General features: G+C 48.7%; 3 protein-coding genes across 3 annotated transcripts; all 3 read left to right on the top strand.

Moving 5' to 3' along the window:
* Nucleotides 1–913: 913 nt before the first annotated feature.
* On the top strand, nt 914–5892 carry LOC117862387 (uncharacterized membrane protein At3g27390). Its single transcript, XM_034745844.2, has 9 exons — nt 914–1519; nt 1653–1761; nt 2030–2225; nt 2332–2465; nt 2804–3092; nt 3185–3291; nt 3399–3576; nt 4773–5215; nt 5406–5892. The coding sequence occupies exons 1-9, from the start codon at nt 1393–1395 to the stop codon at nt 5572–5574; spliced, it is 1752 nt and encodes a 583-aa protein (XP_034601735.1). The 5' UTR covers nt 914–1392; the 3' UTR covers nt 5575–5892.
* A 2600-nt stretch (nt 5893–8492) lies between these two features.
* On the top strand, nt 8493–13513 carry LOC117864381 (probable protein phosphatase 2C 40). The gene is made up of 9 exons (XM_034748460.2): nt 8493–9230; nt 9338–9509; nt 9734–9884; nt 9968–10031; nt 10601–10708; nt 11135–11260; nt 11346–11593; nt 12615–12817; nt 12902–13513. Exons 1-9 carry the CDS (start codon nt 8994–8996, stop codon nt 12934–12936), a joined length of 1344 nt encoding a protein of 447 aa, XP_034604351.1. The 5' UTR covers nt 8493–8993; the 3' UTR covers nt 12937–13513.
* A 3160-nt stretch (nt 13514–16673) lies between these two features.
* On the top strand, nt 16674–19818 carry LOC117865057 (probable fucosyltransferase 7). Its single transcript, XM_072295000.1, has 2 exons — nt 16674–17197; nt 17423–19818. The coding sequence occupies exons 1-2, from the start codon at nt 16965–16967 to the stop codon at nt 18894–18896; spliced, it is 1707 nt and encodes a 568-aa protein (XP_072151101.1). The 5' UTR covers nt 16674–16964; the 3' UTR covers nt 18897–19818.
* The last annotated feature ends 936 nt before the right edge of the window (nt 19819–20754 follow it).

Below are 20754 nucleotides of genomic sequence, written 5' to 3'. Positions count from 1 at the left end.
CTCTAAAAAAGGAATCGTAAGTCAATTTAAATGCTCTTGTTCTCATTGAGCAGATTAACATCTTTATATCTATTGTCTTTTTTTTTTGTCAAGACATAGGCGACCTAGGCTAGGTTCGAAGTTAACACGTGCATGTTCAATGAAGTTCTTAGTACCATAGTTTAGCTGGTTAGATTCCGGTAGCAAGGGCAAATCCAAGCAGGGGTCTCAAGCCCCCCTCCATAACTAGATCTGAACTTCAATAGAACTCCCCCTTTTCTATTAAAATTAGATTGTGTTTTCTCACCATTTTTTTAAAAGAATTAAAATTTAATTTTTAAAAAAATTGTGCTTTCTTGACTGGAAATATATATGAGTACCTAGATTCGTGTACGATATAGTCCATTCATTCAAATTGAAGGTCTTTTGATTTTTTTTACATAATTTTTTTTATACATCTATATATATACATGTTATATCTAGATTCATAGTAAAATTTATGTATCTAGAAAAAAATAAAATAACTTGCATTTTGGAAGGGGGTACGATGGACATATACATATAAGTGCTTAGATCTTACTCGAAAAAAGTTCTCACTTTCTTTTTTTAAAAGACAAAAGAAAAGTTCTCGCTTTCGTCGACATTCAGAGTCAGTGAAAGTTTTTGGGAGAACCTAGAACCAGAGATTAGTCCCAGCACGCAATATAAGATGCCTGTCAATTCACCATTGCTTGTGGATAAACGAACCCTGGGCAATGGATGGTGTCATCTCACCCTTTTACCTGCCGTGCCGTTAACTCCGACCTCTATCGGTCTCCCCTCCTGGCTGAACGCCGTCAGCTCGTCAGTTGCCCCGGGGCCCACCGAGGGCTCAGACAAAACTACCCAAACCAAAAGGCTGCTTGCAGCTGGGCAGTTAATCCCAGAAAAAAATAATCCCAAAAAAAAAACAAGGCAGGCAAAACCCCTCGAACCTTCTCTCCCCTCCCCCTCCTCTGCTCCCGCAAGAACACCCAACACGAACGCGAGCGCGGCCGCCGGTTTGACCCGCCCGCGAGCTTATAAGCGGTTTCTCCGGGAGCGTCTAGTCGCGCAAGTCGCTCACGTTGTCCCGCGCCGGCCGCCTCCTCCGCCTGCTTGGCCGGTCTCGGATTCCCGCCAGCGAAAGCGAGAAGAGGAGAGGAGAGGGGGCGCTTCTTTTCCCTGTCCGCCTCTTTCTCTTGTGCTCTCCGTCCGTTCCGCAAAAGGGGCGCGGCGATAGTTTGGGGGAGTCGCTTCGTTTTCTTGATTCCAGCGGCGGAGGCGTGGTTCGCCCGTTCGTTCTTGGCGGCGACGGAGGCGGAGGCGCGGGGGCCGTGGATGTGAGGGAAGGCCTCCGACAGAGCTGCAGTCGCCCGACGGCGGCGACGATCGATGGACTCGGCGAAGGCGTGGGTGGCGGCCAACTACGCGGAGCCCATGGCGTCGATGCAGCATTCGCTGCGCGTCGCCTACGTGGTCTTCTCCTTCTGCGCCGCCTTCTTCCTCGGCGGCATCAAAGGCACGCCCTCCTTGTAAATTGAAGCCGCGTCTTTGGTCTTGCCATGTTTTGATTTTGGAGCCTTGCCGTGCTTTGGGGGGTTCTGCGCCTGCGTGTATGCTTACCTTTCTTGGCTCCTCGAATGGATGAGCAGCGATGGTGGTCGGCCCCGTGGCCGCGGCGCTGATGATCCTGGGCAACGTCGGCGTCATACTCGTGCTCTTCCCGGCGCACGTCTGGTGGACAATCTACTCGCTCATCAAGTAAGCCTCCGAACAACTCTTGTTGCTCTGTTCTTGGCTTGTCCCCTGCTGTTTCATCATTAAAAAAAAATCAATTCGTAGTTTTCCTCCCGTTGCAGTGAGATCCTTCTTGTCAATATTTTGGTGGCAAGTACTAGTATTTCTTTTGTCTTTCCCTCTGTTTCCAAAATCCGTTTTTCTGTTGCCAATCGCATTTTTTTCGCGAAGGATAAATGGTCAAACTGCTTGACTGATCGTTGTTGCTCTGCAACCCGCATTCTTTATCCAGGACTGACCGCATCAACGCGGGCTTGAAATTAGCCGTACTCCTCGCGCTGCCGGTTTTGTTCGGCCTCTGGTTGGGGCTCAGCATCTTCGGCGGCGCGCTGGTGGCGCTCGGCTACGGCTTCTTCACGCCGTGGATCTCCACCTTCGAGGCGTTCCGGCAGGAGAGCGAGGCCAAGAAGTTCGTGCACGGCATTGTGGTAAGGCAATGCATCAGAGCAACGCAGGCCGAAAGCATTCAGGTGCTGCAGTTGTTAATCAGGCCTCTCTCAAGAGACAACTCTGAGATGTTTCTGGTTCGTGCAGGATGGGACGTGGGGCACGATCAAGGGCAGCTGCACGGTGGTTAGGGACTTCGCGGACATATGCTTCCACTCCTACCCCGTCTACCTCAAGGAGCTGCGCGAGAGCTCCCATAATCGTGAGCCTCATTCAATAAGGTATCTGTCTGTCCTCCCACTACTTGCCAGTTGCCACCGTTTGGTTGTTTAGGATTAGCTCCGTATCGTGTAATCCTTGTGACAAGGATGGGTTTTGTCATGACAAGGACGTGCTTAGCCTTTTTTTGCCATAAAATACCCTGTTCTGGCAATGTGTCATCTGTCGTGTTAGACTGTTACTGAAGTATATTCTGCACAAATCCTGTCATCGTGATTGTTGGCAACGCACATTGCCTGCATTTTCTTGAAATCAATATGGCAATTGGCAAATTAAAAAATGAGGGAAAAATGCAACTTCTGGATGCACATTGTAAAATTACCTTGAACATTGTTTGCAGGCTGCTGGATGTGCCTTCATGTATAGTTGTTGCTCTCCTTGGGCTAGTCGTGGACATACCGCTTTACACGGTTATCGCGCTGATCAAGAGCCCCTACATGCTCTTCAAAGGCTGGCAGAGGCTACTGCACGACCTCATCAGCCGTGAAGGCCCGTTCCTTGAAACAGTTTGCGTGCCGATCGCTGGCCTGGCCATCCTTTTCTGGCCACTGGTGGTGGTTGGGAGCGTCCTGTTGGCTATTGTCTCGAGCATTTTCGTGGGCCTCTACGGAGCAGTCATTGTCTTCCAGGTTACTACACTGCCAGTGATGAATTATTGCTAATCTGTGAGAAAGCTTATGTGATGTAAGTAGTTACAAATGTTCTTGCATTACTGTCGCAGGAGAAGTCGTTTCAAAGGGGAGTTTCATATGTGGTGGCCATGGTAGCGGAGTTTGATGAGTACACCAATGACTGGCTTTACCTTCGTGAAGGAACAATTCTCCCTAAGTACTAGATTTCCCCTTGACCTTTCTGATCTGAACATCCTGATGTCCTTTGTCATGTTCTTCTTCCTCACTAACTGATTGTTTAACCTTGTATTTTTAAACATTTAGGCCTTCCTACAGAAAGAGGAAATCATCCAACTCCACAGAGTTCTCAGTCAGAACAAATGCCTCTGTCAAAGGAGCTGAATATCCTTCTGGTTCCGGTGAAGCACCAGCAATGTTGGTTCCGAATTTGGCTCCTGCAAGATCAGTAAGAGAGGCTATACAGGAAGTCAAAATGGTCCAGGTATGTTCCTTTCATATGGCATTCCCAGCTTGTCTGCAGCCTGAACACAATTTACTCTGACACACCATTATTCGCACTTTCACCTCAGAAAACTTTTCTGACAATCCCCGCAAACTTGTTAAAAATGCGTCTCATGTTAGGAACTTCTGTGTAATTTACTATAGTTCTAGTTATAGTTCACACATTTTTCTACTTAATGTTTGCAATACGTCTTCCTATGTATTCTGAAGAGAGGAAATTGCTGCTACCCATCAATGTTGCCCCTGTCTTCAGAGTAAAGGCAGTGTCAAGCTCAGAAATTTCAAAGGCCTATTCCTTATTTCCTTTGGCAGTAAATTTATGTGTGCTAATATCACGAAAGAAAGAAGCACTTTTTCAGATGTTGTGTCCATGCTATCTTTTATTAGGTTTGCTCGCTCCATGTAAGGTACCAGTGTCATGAATGGGACTATACTGTGAACTATACTGCTCCATCACCCAAGTAGCCAAGTAGGCGATAGCAAGACAAATCTGTGTTGCTGTGGTCACGCTTTCTTTGGTAGGTGAGCTAGTTCTAATTGTGGAAATGGCATAAATGAAAGGGGCACACAAGAGTAGGTACAGGTAGACGTTTTAATTGTTGCATTGATGGTATCTTAGATTAGGTGGGCTAGTTCTAAGCGAAGCAATATCATGATTCACCAACGAAAGGAACCTTACAAAGGAAACAACTGCAAATTTGCAATGCTTCTTTGTATGGGAGTCTGCCTTGTAAAGCAAAGCAATATCATGATTCACCAACGAAAGGAACCTCACAAAAGCAGCAGTTGCAAATTTGCAATGCTTCTTTGTATGGGAGTTTGCCTTGTATTGTGGCCACTATAAAGAAATTAGACAAGCCTATCCCAAGTGGCAGTTAGTTTATTAATAATCAGGCTAACTAGTTCTTTTATGATTGCTAGTTTATGCTGGTAGATGTTCCTATCGGGTGGAAGATTAGGGAGTTCAGTGTTGATAATTCAGTATCGATTTACTGCATCAGAAAAATCTTGACAATGGCCAATAGTATGTAGATCATATTTCCGATGATTCCAGCAATTTGGCTTATTTTCTACCAAAGATAGATGATTATACAGCCTCATATGTTTCTTACTTGCATTTCATCTTGATCGACTTAAATTATGTCTGAAGTCCTAATCTGGCTCCTTGTTTTGCAGATATGGGAGGACATGATGAAGGCATGCGAGCAGAGGGGCAGGGACCTTCTGAACCTGAATGTCATTACGGCCGTCGGCCTGAGCGAGTGGCTAAGGGCAAAGGAAAGCGGCCATGAAACCATAAGCCTGGGCCTGCCTTCTTACTCCCTGCTGTGCACCGTGCTGCAATCGATCAAGGCCGGCGCCGGAGGGCTGTTGCTGGGCAACGTCGAGGTCAACCAGCACAACAGGCCCCAGGACCGGCTGCTGGACTGGTTCTTCCACCCCGTGCTGGTGCTCAAGGAGCAGATACAGGCGCTGAAGATGACCGAGGAGGAAGTGAGGTTCCTGGAGAAGCTGACCCTCTTCGTTGGCAACGCCGCGAGCACTAGCGGGTGGGATAACGGCGCCGAGATGCCCCAGGATCCTGTGAGGTTGGCACAGATTCAGGCCATCAGTAGAAGGTATATATGCCGCCTCTTGATGCTGTTTCTTCAGAAAACCATGCTTGGTTTGATTGATTTCTGTTCATTTCATTACAACGGTTACATTCAGTTCTTCATGAAGTGTGCGATGAATGAGAACAGATACCTTCATCTTCCTCATCTGTGTCAGTTCTCCTTGTTGTATTGACTAATGGCTACGTATTGGCAGGCTGGTTGGAATCGTGAGGAGCCTGTCGAAGTTCCCGACGTACAGGAGGAGGTACAGGCACGTCGTGAAGCTGCTCATCGCGTACTCCATCGAGCGAGACGGCTCGTGCAGATCCTCGGCGTCGAGCCACTCGGTTTCATTCTTCGAAATAACGCAGCTCGATGTGTAATTTCCACAGCAATCTCGAAGTGTAATTAAGCCATCTTTAGGATCAGATAGCTCCCGGTTTTTTCGTTCCTTTTCAGTAAATATCGCACGCCGTTTTGTCAGTGCCTTTTGTGTATTTCAAGCCTAGCAAGGAGGTTTCTGTACACTAGAGTAGTCGACTAGTCGCATCAACAGAAAGGCGCCATTTGCGCAGATGCTGATCAGGCGTTCACGTGCCGAAACTTCAGACAAAAGTCAGCCGCTGCACTGCAGAATTGTACATTTCTTTTTTGTTTATAGCTTGTCGATCCAAATCCAATGCACATGTGTTGTTCTCCTATCCCCTGCAAAGCTGCGACCTTTTGTCACACGGTTCATTCTTTATCTACACACGAGAAAAGTTTCGTCGAGTGCCTGTCGAAAGCTGGCACGGTGGCACCTGGCACTACAAGAGAGCAAGCAAGAACTCCTAGAGCCTGCCGTTGCCGAAACCAAACAAAAATCTTCAGAAAAAACACGTACGCGCATGTGCAGTGCAGGCGTGCCTAGCAGCCTTCGGAAGCAACCAGCTGCCATCCAAAACCAACAGCCGGATCAGTCTCATTCTCGGATTTCCTCCTCCGCTCGGCCAATCCGGGCGAGATTCACGGGGCGTTAAGCCCGTCGCCTGTCCTCGGCTCGTCTGGTAGCAGAAGTTTCTTGTCTGCTCATTCGGCCATTTGGAGGCTACCAGCTGCGTTGCTGACACCAGCTGGAGGACTCGGATTTGTCGTTGAAACTGGGGCACGGGACCGATTATCCGATCTGCAGGCTTCTTTCTCGGACCATTGGGTATGTCCGGCCTGCTGTCAGTCACTGATAAATGTGTTTCGGATCAGTTCGTCGCCTGAAACTCCAATGAAATTTCTAGTGCAATGGCTTATTAACAGCTTGGTGACATTAAGCGACGAGGTCTCGTGACTCTCGCCGGTCGTCACCTCGATCCAATCGCCGTCGTCCATCAGACCTGAGTGGCAGCTGCGAGCAACTGCTTCCTCCGTTCCACGTAGCACCACGGAAACGTTCCGCGCCGGTGCAGTCGGCTGCCGGCCAAGCACGAGCTCCGTCATCGTCTCTCCACCCCACAGCAACCAGGTCGTGGTAAGCAGAGACACCAACTTGGGAGGAAGACAACAAGATTAAAATCAAATAGGAAAAAAAAACAGATAGAGCCCTTTCATCGTTGTAGAATATATAAGAGGAGAGTTTAAACCAGTTCCAAGCTCGAAAGCGAGGTGACAGGAACAGCCCAAAGATGTTGCTGTGTTGGATCGGGTCGTGGAGGCAGCTCGCGTCGATCCCGCCAAGTTGACGCGCGGTAGGAAACAAGGATGAGTCAGTCGATGATAAGGAGGGGGCAAAATCAGACCGGCACTTCCTTGGTTGCACCCACGCGAATGCACAAAGAAAACCGAACGAAATCTCTTCTCGAGCGATTACCGTTTGCTTTCAGCCTTGGGTCATCAGTTTTTTGTTTTGTTCTATAGACCTTGTCTTGTTCGAATCACAATCACAGAAAGATTCGTTGTAGAAGTGAATATTAATATGGGAAGGTCAGGCTCTAAAGCTGCCATAATCAATTTTTTAGTCATTGGATTGTGCAAAAGCAAGAGCATGGAGCGGAGAGACCCTCTCGCATTTCCTGATGCACCTCCCTCGCAGTGACGTATTGAAGAGTGAAGACTGCGTGTTTGCTTTCTCCCTTTCACATTTGATGGCATAGAACTAGCTGTACCTCGTACCGTTGGAGATACGACGAGCTCTTAGTTTTCAGTTGGTGCACACTATGACACTGATGAACCAGCATACAACGTATCAAATGTCAGTAGGAGTAGGCAATGGAAGAGCCAAAGTGTAAAAAAGGGAGAGCCGATTTCATATATACCAACACCAAAGAAAGTTTTGAATTGGTCGCACGAAAGACATGAATCTTTTGTGGCGAATAGAAGATTTTATGGGGTGTCTGGTTTGAGAAATGGAGTCATGCTTCATCTTCTTACTCATCACTTTTGTTGTTTGGTTTGTGGAATGGAATGGGTTGATCCCTCACCACATCCCTCACAAACTAATAATAATATAACCATGAAAAATGAGGTTATCCCGCTAAATTTTGTAGGATCAACTCATGATGGACAATCTCATCTAGGATAAGGTGATTCCTCGAACCAAACACACCATTAATATTCTCCGTCGCACAAAAAGGAATATAATAAAAAAAATAAACATTCAGCGGCATATACGTGCTGTTTTGTGACCTCAAAGATTCGTGCAATGCAAACCACTTCCATTTAGCTGACTCAGCTGTCTGCGTATTTTTTTAAGGAAGGTGGGAGCACTGGCGATTCATTTAAGGAGATAGAGAATGTTGATTGTAATAGGTTCGATATTATGTAAATGGACCGACTCAAACTCGAATAAATTGACTAACATTAATAACTAATAATAACTCTAACCCAATTCTAGGTTACCCGTACCATCCTCTTCGTATTGACGTCTGCGTATCAGATCCTGTCCTTGTAGGACAGTAACGTTCTCGCAGCCACAGTCCACATGCAAAGGGTGCAGAAAATTCATGCTGTGTACAGCAACAGGCCACTGCAGAAGACCTGGACGACCGGAGATGCAGAGCCTTAAAAAAACCCACGACCTCGTCCGCGGCGAAGACCGGGACGGCGAGACGGACGACCGCGCTGCTGCTGCTGGGCTCCCACTGCCCGGGTCGGTCAGGTGCCACCAGCCTACCACGCCAAGGCATTTTCGCGGGCAGACAGCGCGCACACCGGCTCGTCCTCGTCCGTTTCCTCCTTCCCCACCTGGCCGCGGCCCGCCTGACCCACCACCCACCTGCCGCGTCCCGGCGTTAAAAACGCACGCGCCCCCGCCCGGTCATTAGTGCGCCGCGCCCGCGCGCTCCCGCTCCCCTTTGCCGCTCTCCGCTTTGGAGGGATCATTTCCATTTGGTTTCGTTTCGTTTCACCCGAGGGCGAAGCGCGAGTGCGAGGCCGCCGCGCGTGGGAGCGGGCTGGATTTGCGCGTCCTGTACCGCGCGCCCCATGTGACGGGTCGCTCGCTTGCCCCCGCCCCCCCGCCGCTCTCCCCTCTCCCAAGTCCCTCCCATCCCGCAAAGCAACAGCAACGCGCCGAGCGCCGAGCTGCCAGCCCCGGGGTCCCGGCCAGCCAAACCCACCCCCCACCACCCCTGCCCCGCCCCAAAAAGTCGAGCGAGCGAGCGCGGCACGGCAGGCAGCCAGCGGGCGGAAAGGCGAGTGCGCGCTCGTGCTCGTGCTCCCCGACCAGACTAGCTAGGCCAGCGTGCTAGCTAGCGCCAGCCAGCGCGGCGATGCTGTTGCTGCACGCCCGCGACCGATCTACCGCCGCTGCCGGGATCTGACCGGGGACACGATGTCGTCGGCGCCGGCGCGGGGCGTGAGGAGGCGGGCCGGGAGCGTGGCGCTCGGGGACCTGCTGCGGCGGGAGGCGTCGGCGGAGCGCGTCGCGGCGGCGGGGGCCGGCGTCGAGCGGCCCACGGTCGCGGCGGGGCAGGCCGGCCGCGCCAAGAAAGGCGAGGACCTCGCGCTGCTCAAGCCCGCCTGCGAGCGCCGCCCCGGCGCGCCGTCCACCTCCTTCTCCGCCTTCGCCGTAAGCGTCCCCCCTCTCTCTCCATCCATCCGCGCCTCCTCCGGTGCCCCACCCAATGCTGCTCTGCTCCGCTTCGTGTTTCTGAGACCGGCCCCCGCTCTCCCCAGCTGTTCGACGGGCACAACGGGAGCGCCGCCGCGGTGTACGCCAAGGAGCACCTCCTCGGCAACGTGCTCGGCTGCGTCCCCACCGATCTCAGCAGGGACGAGTGGCTCGCCGCGCTCCCGAGGGCGCTCGTCGCGGGGTTCGTCAAGACCGACAAGGATTTCCAGACCAAAGGTGATTCGAATTCCTTCCATTCATGGAACCAGCAACTATAGCAAGTACCTCACGGTACTACATGGTTCAGTAGAGTACCGGCACATCTATCTATCATTACTCAACGTGTCATCTCTATGGCGAGGCGGTAGTTATGTGATTCGAATTGACCGTGTACATGGTCTGGTGGTAGTACACCGTACTAACCAGTACAAGAAGAGCTGAGCTTTGGTTGCCAACTGCAGCTCACTCCTCGGGGACGACCGTGACACTCGTCATAATTGATGGCTCCGTTGTAACTGTTGCTTCCGTTGGTGATTCACGCTGCGTCCTTGAGGCCGAGGGATCCATCTACTATTTGTCGGCCGACCATCGTTTTGACTCTAGTGAAGAGGAGTAAGATTGCTTTCTCACGGACGGTACTGTTCTCTGCCTGTTATACGTTTGGCCCTTCTCACTGGTTAGTTTTTGATTTGAAGGGTTGGACGTGTAACGGAATGTGGAGGTGAAGTTGGAAGGCTAAATGTCGTCGGTGGTGCTGAGGTTTGTTCTTTGCCTTTTTGTGGTCACCCAAAAGTTTCCCATCTAATGTATGCAGTTGGTAGCCAAAGAGCTTCCTTTAATGAAACCAACATGCTTTCTATTGTTGATGTTTTTGGTGCAATATTCAATAATTTTTTTGTTAAAGTTTCCGAGGTGGTGCCCTTTTTTTTTCTTCGAAAAGCAGCCTTGGTCTGTTTGCTGTCTATTAGTGACTAATTTGGCGTATGTCAAGCTATTCAACATGTAGTGTTTTCATTAGGTGAGTGGGGCTTTAAGTCGTGCTAGATGGCAGCTGGATGCAGCTCTTGATTTTTTTCTTTTGACTGAAATGTTGCAGCTCTTGAATTGACTGACAAATCGGTGCTTCTGCAACTAGTCTCCATTCTATTATTTTATTTATTTTTGAATTTATGTGACTGAAAGTCAACCTGTGTGTGAGTACCGCCCTGGACATTTTAATGGCCGTACATATAGATATTTCCATAGTTTTCCTTTACAGTGCTGTATTTTGGTTTGTAGATCTGATTTAACCTTTCTATTGATCCTTGATTCCTTTTTCCCCCATCCAGATTGGTCCCCTTAGATGTTGGCCAGGTGGTCTATGCCTGTCAAGATCAATTGGTGATCAGGACGTAGGTGAATATATCATTCCTGTTCCTTATGTGAAGCAGATGAAGGTACAATGTCCTAAAAGTTACTTCACATACAATTTCTGGAAAAACCGGACTCCACACTTTTGCAGATTTACTAAATGTTACTGTTTTGATGTACTTATTATTCTATCATCTGTATTTTGTTGCTATGCGACTGTCCTTGTAAGTTGGCTAATGTTTGAGGTCAAACTGTACTCTCTTCTGTATCTTTACCTGGTTACATTCAGAAGTTAGATCATTTTGTCAAGCTATATATCTTGCAGTATATATGAAGTGACCGCCAGTTTTTATTCTTGCTTCATTAGTTCCAAAATTTGTTCATTGCTGTAGGCTTATAACTATGTTTTCTTTACGACAGGATTGTTATGTGATTGTCTCTGAAGTATTTTTTTAATTCGTTTTATTTTGACCATATTTCGAAAAATTATAGTGTTGTAATGCTTGCTGTAGTTGTCTAATTCTGGAGGGCGCCTTATTATTGCAAGCGATGGTGTTTGGGACGCTTTAACTGCCGAAGTGGCTTTTAGTTGTGCACGGGGACTTTCTCCAGAGGCTGCAGCTGATCAAATTGTCAAGGTACAGTACTAATACCCTACTTGACCCTCATAACATGCCCTGAAATCCTCTGTTGTGCTGTTTCTAACTTGTCCATTGTTTCCAGGAAGCAGTGGAATCAAAAGGATTGAGAGACGATACCACTTGCATTGTCATTGACATAATACCACCAGAGAAACCAAAATCCACTATAGAATCTCCAAAAACACCAGGAAAAGGCCTTGGCCTTCTCAAAAGCTTCTTTTTGAGGAAAACAGCATCTGACTCATTATCTCTTGCTACCAAAGATAATTATCCCGAACCAGATTTTGTGGAGGAAGTCTTTGAAGATGGATGTCCATCCCTTTCAAGGAGGTTTGTACCCTTACCTCATCTGGATGATGGATGCATAACAGTTGGCAAATAATTATACTATGAACTTAAACATTCCAGTTAATAAATTGACTATCATTTAGGGAGCACTCTTTCACTACTGTTGCTAAGATGCTTGTAGTTAGTAAAGAAGTATGATGTTTCCTGCTATTTGCTTGGTTCCATTTAACTGGAAGTATCCACCTTTTAATGGAATACCTTGTCATGTTCAACTGAAAGTGATCTTTCTGCGATGCAGAAACTGTTTGTGCTCGAATACAAACTATTTTAGATCATATTATAATGGCGCATGCCATGCCTTGACTGCAAAAGTTTAGTTCCTGAGAGGGCATATCAAATGCTGTTGTATGTTGCCAAGTATAAAACACCTTTACAAAATATTGGGAGAAACCACGGTGTTATAATTTGGGACTCTTGGTGGTATACTTGTCATTAATTAAGGACGTGCTGTTCTGTTGACACTTAAGCATGTTGTTCCCCACACATTTCTCAATCTGTGACATATCTTTAACTGCTTAATGTAGTGTTTTCATTTCCATTTATGTTAATTTATAAATAGTAAAGTGCTCCCAGGGTCCTTAAACTTTTCTGTGGTTCTCATCTAGGTCCATGAAGTCTTAAAGTGAACATTTGGGTCCTTAAACTTTTTAATTGGTTCATTCTAAGTGAGATCTAGGTCCATAATTGGACCTGAAGTGAACATAGAGTGAAGTGCTTGAAAAGTTTAAGGACCCAGATGCCCACTTCTAGAGTTTATGGACCTACATAAGAATTAGATAAAATTAAAGGACCCTTGGTGCATTTCACTCATTTATAAATTTCTCAAACTCATCAAGAAGCAACTGTTAATCATGGTGATTTATCATGTGAGAAGACCATGAGGTGATGAAACAAGTGATAACAAATTTGTCTTCTCAAAACGTCATGTTTAGTTGGAGCTCAGAAACATCCAAAATTTTAGATCATGATGCCATGTCTAACATTTGATATCTGGTGAATGCAGGCTTAATTCTGAATATCCAGTCCGGAATATGTTCAAACTCTTTGCATGTGCAATTTGCCAAATTGACTTGGAATCTGGTCAGGGGATATCCATACACGAGGGTTTGTCAAAGCCAGGAAAGCTGCGCCCCTGGGATGGCCCTTTCCTTTGTCACAGTTGCCAGGAAAAGAAAGAGGCAATGGAGGGGAAGCGTCATTCACGAGGTATAAATTTGTTCTAGTTCTATTTCATACCTTTTATCAAATCCAGCAGTATCAGCAATCAAATCTTTAATATTACATATGTAGACTCCTCATCAAGAAATAGCGGGTCAAGTGAATAGTGCCCAAGGCCAAGTTATCTTGAGGCAACTACCTAGCGGTGTGCACAACCACACAAGGGCTAATGCTTGTTGCAATTGGCATTATCATGGTCCTGAAACAGATGTTGGAGGCGCTGTGCTTATATACATTGAAGAAGTTATACAGTTCTGGAGTGTAGTTGCAATCTGATAGACTCTTGATACCCAGCGTCTTTGGTGGGACTTCTGGCAGTGGCAGACATGTATAATGCCAAGAGATTGTTAGCGAAGCATGTCAACAATGGCCAATAGTCATGTATATCATTCATCGTATAGAGGTGTGAGTGACAAATAGCTGCGGTTTTGTAATTCTCGACTAGAATTAGGTATTGAGACCCTGTAATTCATCTGAGCAGACCTCAATTAAAGGTCAACGACAGTGTAGCTCGTCCTCGTCGTGTAGAATGTATGATGCCCTAAAATCTTCATGATTCAACACACTGTAATTACTACATCTAAGAAGATCGTTGCAGATCCTATGATTTTGTTTACATATGAACATTGTAAATACTATGCTGATATGCGAGGCTGTACTGAAATGCTGCATTTGGTATGTGAAGCTAAGCTGTCCGAGTTCAATGAGGTGTGGACTACAGAAGAGAATTTCAATTCACAGATCAGTTGTTGACTTATAAGTATTACCATTGCCATATTTCTTACTCTTCAGTTCATATCACATCCATTTCTAACGATACTACAAATCTCCATCAAAATGAGTAATTTCATAATTGCGTAAAAGGATAGTATGTTTGAAAGCTTTCCTCATGGTTATCTAACTGCCCCTCTTGTTTCCCTTGATGACCTACTGTTTTGATAAGGATTATGAGGTTCCCGTGGCTTGACACTATGCCGAGATTGCACCAGGACAAAACTACTCATGGGCCTGTTCCTTCATGGACCGGAGCCGGCAGGCTCGCACAAGCTTATGCAATATGAAAACAGCACCACCGAAATTTATACCTAAGTTATCTACCTCTTTCATAGTTAAAGAAGGGTTCCAAATTAATCTTGGAAATAAAAGTGCCTGTGAAATTAAATTCGACCCTGCAGGAACAGTACCCTTAGGGCACGTACAACGGGGCTGTAAGCTCCGTCTCCGTAGCCTCCAAAATGCAAAAAAACCCCCGCCGCTCAGCAGTAAAGGAGGAAAGAGAAGATGAGCGTCGCCTCACCACGCGACGGCCCGAGCTCGTGCTCCCAGGCCAAGACGCCGGCTCGCCGCGCGTTGTACGGAGGCGTTGCCTCGCTTCGTCGCCTCGCGGATCCAGCTGCGCGCGAGAGAGAGGTGAAGATTGCCGAGCATTAAAACACTTGCAGACAACTAAACAGACAGCCTCTGTCTGTGGGTTGTACGTAGTGTCTGTTTACCCGTCTGTATTGTTGATCCCAATAACCTATAGACAGGAGGCTGTCTCACCGTTGTACATGCCCTTATTTGTAGGTCAGCACCTCGCCTCTTGATCTTTTATGGCACATATATTAAAAGACAAGAGTTAACAACATTGAATGATTTGCTTCCATGAATTGCTAACATTGCATTGAATGATTGGGATGAGACGTTGGTTCGAAGGTTTTTTCACCAATGTGATGCGGCTGAAATTCTGAAAATCAAATTACCATCGAGTCATTGTAGTGACTGGTTGGCATGGAATTTCGAGAAAAGCGGACTATTTTCGGGGAGAAGTGCTTATAGATTGGCAATGAAGTGGAAGTATGAGATGGGTGACATTGGCTCCAGTACCATTACAGATGGGAGCCGAGGATTATGGAAGAAAATTTGGAGTGCTCAGGTTCCATGTAAGGTAAGAGTTTTCGCTTGGAAGGTCATTAATAATGGTTTGCCCACCAGAGCAAATAAGTGTATTTGCTTCGGACACCTAGACCAGGAGAGTAGCTGCGAGCTTTGTGGTCACCCGACGGAAGATTGTTTCCATGCTGTCATTGCCTGCCCACATGCTCGTGCTCTACGTCTTGAACTGAGAAGCCAATTGCCGTTACCTGACGAGTCAGATATGATTTATACGGGACCGAAGTGGCTCCTTATGCTATCGGATAGGTATGACACTGAAACTATTTCAAATTTCCTTATGCTAATATGGAATAGAGTGCTATAAGCTGGTGAATAGATATCGATAGCATGCTCTGTGCTCTTTCTAATGAGATACATTCATTCACTGCTCCAAATACGACAACAAACGCCGGCTGAGGATACTCGAGGGAAGCAGAAGATTTCAGAAACAAGCCAAGCCCGCCCACCAACGAATATGCTGAGGAGAGCTACTAGATGGATTCTGCCGGGAGGGGAAGCTCTCAAGATCAATGTAGATGGGGCTTTTATCATTCATACAGGGGAAGTAGCCATCGGCGTCATCATCAGAGATTGCAAAGGGCAGCCTTTGCTGATGGCTTGGTGCTGGCTGCATCATTGCAGAGATGCGAAAGAAGTAGAGGCGCTAGCATGCCTGGAAGGAGTTAGACTGGCAGCGAGATGGCCGGATAGGGATATGATCTTGGAAGCCGATTGCTCGATAGTTATTGATAAACTGGGAGCATCTGGTGTTGACAGGTCTCTGATTGCACCAGTCATCCTTGATATTCGACGGGATAGCAGACAACTGCATAGTCTACGTTTTGCCAAGATCAGGAGAGAGCAAAATAAAATTGCGCCTGAGCTAGCTCATCTAGCCATTCGCTCGGGAGAGTGTCGCTCGGGAGAGTGTCGTGTTTCTTTTGTTTCAGTTCCTACACTCTAGTGTGTAATGAATCGCCTTAAGCAATAAAGTTCTCCATTTTCGCAAAAAAAACATTGCATTGACTCAAGAGTAAGACGGGTTTTGCTGGAATCTACAGCTAAATAGATTTTTCTTGGTGAAATTTCATCATCTGGTGCTGATTCATATTGATGTCCCTAAGATTAACAAGACTATAAATTAAAAGCCCCATTGAAAATTAGGATATTTCATGATATTTACGCATGGGAGTAGTGCTGACACAGGAATGCAATTTGGCTTGCGATATTTGCTCTATAATTTAGGCGGTTTTGGTTCTTTCTTAACCTCGTAGTGTGCACATCATTTTAGCAGTTAGTTACGGGAAATTAGAAAGGAAATAAAACCACTAGTCTTGCTAGGGCCTACTGTTTGGTCATTATGGTTATGCATGAATATTGAATAACATGGCAAGGGCCTACTGTTTGGTCATTATGGTTATGCATGAATATTGAATAACATGGTATTTGAAAAGAAAATATCTCTTCTAACCTGTAGACTATTTGCCCGGTTATCCACTTGTTCCGCACCTGGGCTTTCCTCTGCCGCGGCATCTCAATAATTGGCATAGGTGGTCACAGTGTTTCTTTTCAAGTACACAGATGACGATCTAGTCTACATATCACGGTAGTCATTAGCGTGCATGTGCTTTTCTAAACTTTACTAGGCTATGTGCATCTTAATTTGCACAGGGTGAGAGTGATTCAAGACTTTTTTTGTGAACTTGATGTAATGATCCTGAAAAATCAATAAAATCATTTTATCCAAAAAAAACCCTTTGTGATTTATTTAGAATTATTAATGGGCCACGTATAATCCAACGGTGGTGCCTGCGTTCATTGTCCCTGGATGACTGGCCATGGTCTTCGGCACGATCGAAGCATTTATTGACCCAGCAAGCGCGTGTCCTGCATTTGTCCGTGTCGTTGGCGCGACCTATTGGTGCAGGTAATCATGGTGTGAGAGTGGTGGCCGCGCGCTGTGCGCAGAAATTAACCTGGGTCTTGGCGGAGTACGCGTCGTCCTGAAAGCCGGTACGCACGTATATGCTCGTAAGCCCGGCGGCCCTGCAAGCGATCGCACTGTTTCATAGGCACGTACGCCGATCGCTAGCTACATCAGCAGGCAGAGAGAGCCAAGCCGGCCGGAACAGGCCGAAGTTGTGAACCACACGCGTAAAGGTAGCCAGCCAGCAAAGTTCGTTCGTTCCTAGAATCCTAGGCACTAGGCAGCCAAGTAGTGATGATGGATCAGCTGTCACTGTGTCGTGGACTGGTGGCACGGCGGCGGTGGTTTCGAACGGCCGCGTGTCGTGGACTGGCGGCACGGCGGCGGTGGTGCCGAACGGCCGCGCGGCCGGCGGCGCTGGCGATCACGGCGAGCGTGGTGACGGCCGCGGTGCTCTTGGCCGCCGCCCTCTTCGGCGTCCGGTTGACGCCCTCGGACGGAGGACGTGCCGTCCTGAAAGCCGGTACGCACGTACACGCTCGTACCTCGTATAGTCCCCGGACGTGAGAGCTTAAACAAGATTCGTTGCGATTATTGTGCTAAACATGACGTAATTAAGAGACTGCTATTCCGCGTAGATGAAATTCAAGAAGCATCTGCAGGCATGAATGAACGAACTAGCTAAGCAACGTGCATGATGCAACGGCTTCTTTTTTGTTAATGGTTTGATCTCCTTTATGCATGCAATGAAAATCGTCCAACCAAGGCACCGCTCCATTTGCGACGGTGCCGGATCCCCGCGACCCGACTCTGGGCGGCCTCCTGTCGCCGGACTTCAATGACAGCTCCTGCCTCAGCCGCTACCGAGTCTCGCTCTACCGCCGGCCGTCACTGCACGCCATCTCCTCCTACCTCGTCTCCGCGCTCCGCCGATACGAGTCGCTGCATCGCCAGTGCGGCCCCGGCACACCCGCCTACGCGCGCGCCGTCGAACGCCTGCGCGCCGCCGCCGCGTCGAACGCCTCCGCCGCCACTTCGTCTTCCCCCGGGTGCAGCTACCTCGTGTGGAACCCGGTCGAGGGCCTCGGCAACTGCATTCTCTCCCTCACCTCTGGCTTCCTTTACGCGCTCCTCACCGACCGCGTCCTCCTCGTCCACAGCGGCGGCGACGCCCTCGACGACCTCTTCTGCGAGCCGTTCCCGGGATCCACGTGGATCCTGCCAGCGGACAAGGACTTCCCTATCCGTGGCATGGAGCAGCTCAACCTAGGGCACCACGAGAGCCTCGGCTCCGTGCTTAGGCGCGGCGAGGACCCCGGCGTGGCGCCATGGCTGTACGCGCACCTGGTGAACAACTACGACGCCCAGGAGAAGCAATTCTTCTGCGACGACGTGCAGGCCCAGCTGCGCCGCGTGCCGTGGCTCGTGTTCCACTCGGACAACTACTTCTTGCCAGCCCTGTTCCTGATCCCGCGGTACGAGCGGGAGCTCGCGCGCATGTTCCCGCGCCGCGACTCCGTGTTCCACCACCTCGGCCGCTACCTGTTCCACCCGAGCAACACGGTGTGGAGCATGGTGATGCGGGACCACGACGAGTACTTCGCCAGGGCCGACGAGCGCGTGGGCATCCAGGTGCGCACGTTCAGCTGGGCGCCCATCTCTACCGACGAGCTCTACGGTCAGATCCTCAACTGCTCGCAACGCGAGGACATCCTGCCCGCCGTTCCCAGCGTCGGCGAGCTCGCGGCGAACGCCGATGGCCAGCCGGCGAAACAGAAGGCCGTGCTCGTCGTGTCCCTGCACGGCGAGTACTCCGAGAAGCTCAGGGACCTGTACCAAAAGAACGGCTCGACGGGCAGGGAGGCGGTGAGCGTGTACCAGCCGACGCACCTGGGCGCACAGCGATCCGGGGAGAAGGAGCACAACCAGCAGGCGTTTGCGGAGATGGTGCTGCTCGGTTTCTCGGACGCGGTGGTCACCTCCGCCGTCTCGACGTTTGGATACGTTGGTCACGGGCTGGCAGGGCTCAGACCTTGGGTGCTCGGGAGCCCCGTCGATGGGAAGGCGCCTAACACGCCTTGCCGGCGCGCCACTAGCATTGAGCCGTGCTTCCACTCGCCGCCGAACTACGAGTGTCGCGCAAAGGGCGATGGTGACACAGGCAGGATGGTGCGGCACGTCCGACACTGCGGGGATTTCCCCCAGGGTGTGCAGTTGGTGGAGTGATGAACTACATACTGCTGTTATTAGGTTCTGTACATCATCCTACAAAGTTTTATATCTGCATGTGTGCATCGGTGTAAAGCCACCGCGGGCACCACAGTAGTTCTCGTTTGATACTATAATGAAATGTAACTGAGGACCAATGGTGGTCACCCTTCGATAATGAATGATTGACAACATTGTGTTGGATAGATGTTGCTCTTGGCTGGTGATGTGCAGGTGTAGGATGCGGTGTGATGGCCGACAGTGTGCGGCGAAGGTTAAGCGAAAGGTTCATGCTAATGGACTAAGGGCGGTGAAGGATGAACGCGAGTAGGCTTGGACCGATGGACCCGAGGAGTCCGGGCGGAGTCATGGGTGGTTCACATGGTGCATGGAACGGCAAGAGAACATGACGGGATGGAGACGGCGTCGGTCGAGTCAAGCGGGAGGCCTGGCGGAGGCCGGACATGCGTCGACATCGAGGAGGTTGCGTGGCGGCCAAGTGAAGATGGACGGTTTGGGAGGTTTCGGCCTCAAAATCATCACGCAGGCAGGTTTGCTAGTTTGGACCTCAAAACCGGGGGTGAGCCCGGTGCGGCTGGAGCTTCGAGAAGGAGGGCACGTGGCGTCATCGTGAAGGTTACATCAAGGCGAAGCAAAGTCGTGAAGGCGGCGTGTCCGTCCGATGAGCGTAGAAAAACTTGGACCAAAATGCCCCTGCGTGGGTTGTTATCCTGGTTGTAGTTGTAGGGGTAGTTTAGTCTTTCGTCCTGGACTATAAATAGGGATAGGGGCCTGGTTATTTCAGCACCTCTTCCATCTCTCTAGTTTAGCACTTTATTAGGGTCTAATCTCTCTCTAGTTTATCTCTCTAGAGGTTCTCGGATGATTTGAGCACCTAATCCATGTAATTGAACCGAAGTTTGTTGCGGGAATGGAGGCCCTAACCTCCTCGTGTCCTCTGGGATTTGGGGGATGATCTCTTTGTGCAATTTCCGTTGTGTTCTTTGCGTTCTTATTTCTTCCTTTCCTTCCCCTCTCACGTTTTTATTCGATTCGTGATTTGTGGGATGTTTTGAATCAAACCGATTGATTTGAATTGAACTAGGATGTGAGTTGATACCTTTCACTGAAGGATTTCGATTGAAACCTCACAAGTTCATAGATCGGAGCGATTCAAGTTTCGGGGTTGAAAAGTGGTGTTCTTCACGAGATTTGATTTTCCTGTGGCTTGACAAATCTTTGAGCGATGATCTCTTAGGAGTAGCTTGTCTACCACCTTGTGATACCTTGGTTCGATTTTGGTGGCAGTTGGTGTTGATTTGGGCGTGAATCGAGAAATTTGTGTTCGTGAGTTTCTGGGAGGACTCTGTCTCAAAGCATGCGGACCGTCTGCCCCTAGGTCTTGGACCGTCAGCCTGGTCTGGATTGTCCGGCTCTCTTGCCTCGGACCATCCGCATTTCATCCGCAGACTGACAGAAACTGTCTCCCTGGTCCGGACCGTCCGGCCCTCTTGCTGCAGACCGTCCGCCCTAGGCACACATAAACTGTCCCAACCGATGCAGTGTTCTTGTTTTTGAGTTGTTCTGTCATAGTTTTCGCCCGGATTGTTTCTCGAGGATCTCGCTGTGTTTATTGGTCATTACCATAGACACCCAGCCACCTAGTTGGCTCGTGGATCTCTTGACTTCTGCTAGTTTGGATTTGGGGTTTGATTTTGGGATAGCGGTCTAAGTTTTTGAAAGGATTTCCTCTGGTCGCCGTTTCGGTCCTTCAGTAACAGGCAAATATAGCACTATAGCAGTGCGCTGTTATGCGTGAGGGCCATATGTTTGTATTATCAAATCACACTATAATGGGTTTTTTTTTGCAAAAGTA

Source organism: Setaria viridis, chromosome 7 (genome assembly GCF_005286985.2).
Source record: "Setaria viridis chromosome 7, Setaria_viridis_v4.0, whole genome shotgun sequence".
NCBI classification, from domain to species: domain Eukaryota; kingdom Viridiplantae; phylum Streptophyta; class Magnoliopsida; order Poales; family Poaceae; genus Setaria; species Setaria viridis.
This window is presented reverse-complemented; position numbering and strand designations above follow the sequence as displayed.